Source organism: Silene latifolia, chromosome 10 (genome assembly GCF_048544455.1).
Source record: "Silene latifolia isolate original U9 population chromosome 10, ASM4854445v1, whole genome shotgun sequence".
NCBI classification, from domain to species: Eukaryota; Viridiplantae; Streptophyta; class Magnoliopsida; order Caryophyllales; family Caryophyllaceae; genus Silene; species Silene latifolia.
In genome coordinates, this window is record NC_133535.1 from 53,740,047 (window position 1) to 53,741,810 (window position 1,764).

The 1,764-nt window shown below is 34.1% G+C and overlaps 1 protein-coding gene across 1 annotated transcript; it reads left to right on the forward strand.

Moving 5' to 3' along the window:
* Nucleotides 1-775: 775 nt before the first annotated feature.
* LOC141607591 (zinc finger BED domain-containing protein RICESLEEPER 2-like) lies at nucleotides 776-1,429 on the forward strand. The gene has a single exon (XM_074426941.1). It carries the CDS (start codon nucleotides 776-778, stop codon nucleotides 1,427-1,429), a length of 654 nt encoding a protein of 217 aa, XP_074283042.1.
* The last annotated feature ends 335 nt before the right edge of the window (nucleotides 1,430-1,764 follow it).

Sequence of the window (1,764 nt, forward strand, 5' to 3'; positions counted from 1 at the left end):
TTCTAACAATGATGGTAATGGAATTTCTCACCTTAAAAAACATGCTGAAAATACTTGTCCCATGAAACCATTGCAAAATCGTCAAACAAAGTTAAGAACTAAAATGGAAAATGATGGGACTACTATTTTGGAAATTAAAGAAAAGTACAATTTTGATCAAGAATTGTCTAGGAATAAGCTGGTTAACATGATAGTTGTGCATGAATATCCTTTATCAATGGTTGATCACTTCTATTTTAGAGATTTTGTTAAAAGTATTAATCCTTCATTCAAGATGATCTCTAGGAACACTTTAAGGGGTGATATCATGAGTACTTTTAAAGCTGAAAAGATTGCAGTTAAGCGGTTATTGGAGTTTAATGATAGTAGAATTGCAGTTACTACAGATATGTGGACCGCTTCCAATCAAAAGAAAGGTTATATGGCTATAACTTCACATTTTATTGATCAAAATTGGGTGTTGAGAAATCGAACTCTAAGGTTTTGTTTTGTACCTTGTCCACACACTAAAGGTGTTCTTGCTAAGGTTTTGATGGATTGTTTATCTCAATATTCTTTAGAGAACAAAATTTCTTCTGTGGTTGTTGATAATTGTACCACCAATGATGCCATGATGAACATACTTCTTAAATAATTTGAGAAAAAGTTTCTTATCTTTGATGGCAACTTCTTGCACTTAAGGTGTAGTGCCCACATTTTAAATTTAATAGTCAAAGATGGGTTAGATGTGATTGAATTAGGGATCTTGAAAGTGAGAAACTGTGTGTCTTTTTGAATGTCTACTCCTAAGAGAATTGAAAATTTTGAGGAGTCATCTAAGTATTTGGGTGGTAGTCATACAAAAAGATTGGTCCTTGATTGTAAAACAAGGTGGAATTCAACGTTTTATATGCTTGAATCGGCTTTGCCTTATAAAGATGTTTTCATTAGACTGAAGCGTCTAAACAGAAAAATGAAATTTTATATTCCTTCGGAAGATGATTGGAAAATGGCTAAGATAATTTGTGATGAGCTAGATATATTTAACACAACTACTAAGGTGTTTTCCGGGAGGAATTATCCTAATTTTAACTTGTTTTTTTGCAAGGCTTGTGAGATTAAGCTTGCCTTGAAGGATTGGTTAAAAGATGATGCTGTTTTTGTCAAATCTATGGATGCAAATATGATTGAGAAGTTTGATAAATGTTGGGAACATGTTAATGGTCTTTTGGCGATTGCCTCTATCTTAGATCCAAGGAACAAGATGGATTGTGTTCAATACTATTTTGATATAATTTATGGTAGTAGATGTGACAGAGAAGTGGAGAAGGTGAGGGGATTGTTAGATGATCTTGTTGTGGAGTATCAAGAAAAAGGCGAGGGGAGTAAGACTCCAAATAAAATGTCCAAACGAAAAGGAAAAAAGAATGCATTCTGCCTCTTTAGGTGAAGGTGAAGAAGATAGATATTCTAAAATGAAAAAGACTAAGAATAAAAAGGTGTTTGTAAAGGGTGAGGTGGACCATTACTTGGAAGATGACACAACTGAAGAGGATCCAACATTTGACATCCTTGGTTGGTGGAAAAGTGATATGAGGTATCCTACATTAAGAATAGCTAAGGATATTCTTGCCATTCCCATTTCTAGTGTTGCTTCAGAAAGTGCTTTTAGTATGGGAGGAAGGGTAGTAAGTGCCCATCGTTCAAGGCTACATGCTGATACTGTTGAAGCTTTAATGTGCTTGCAAAATTGGAAAATGCAAGGTTTTGAAGGTAAGATCAATT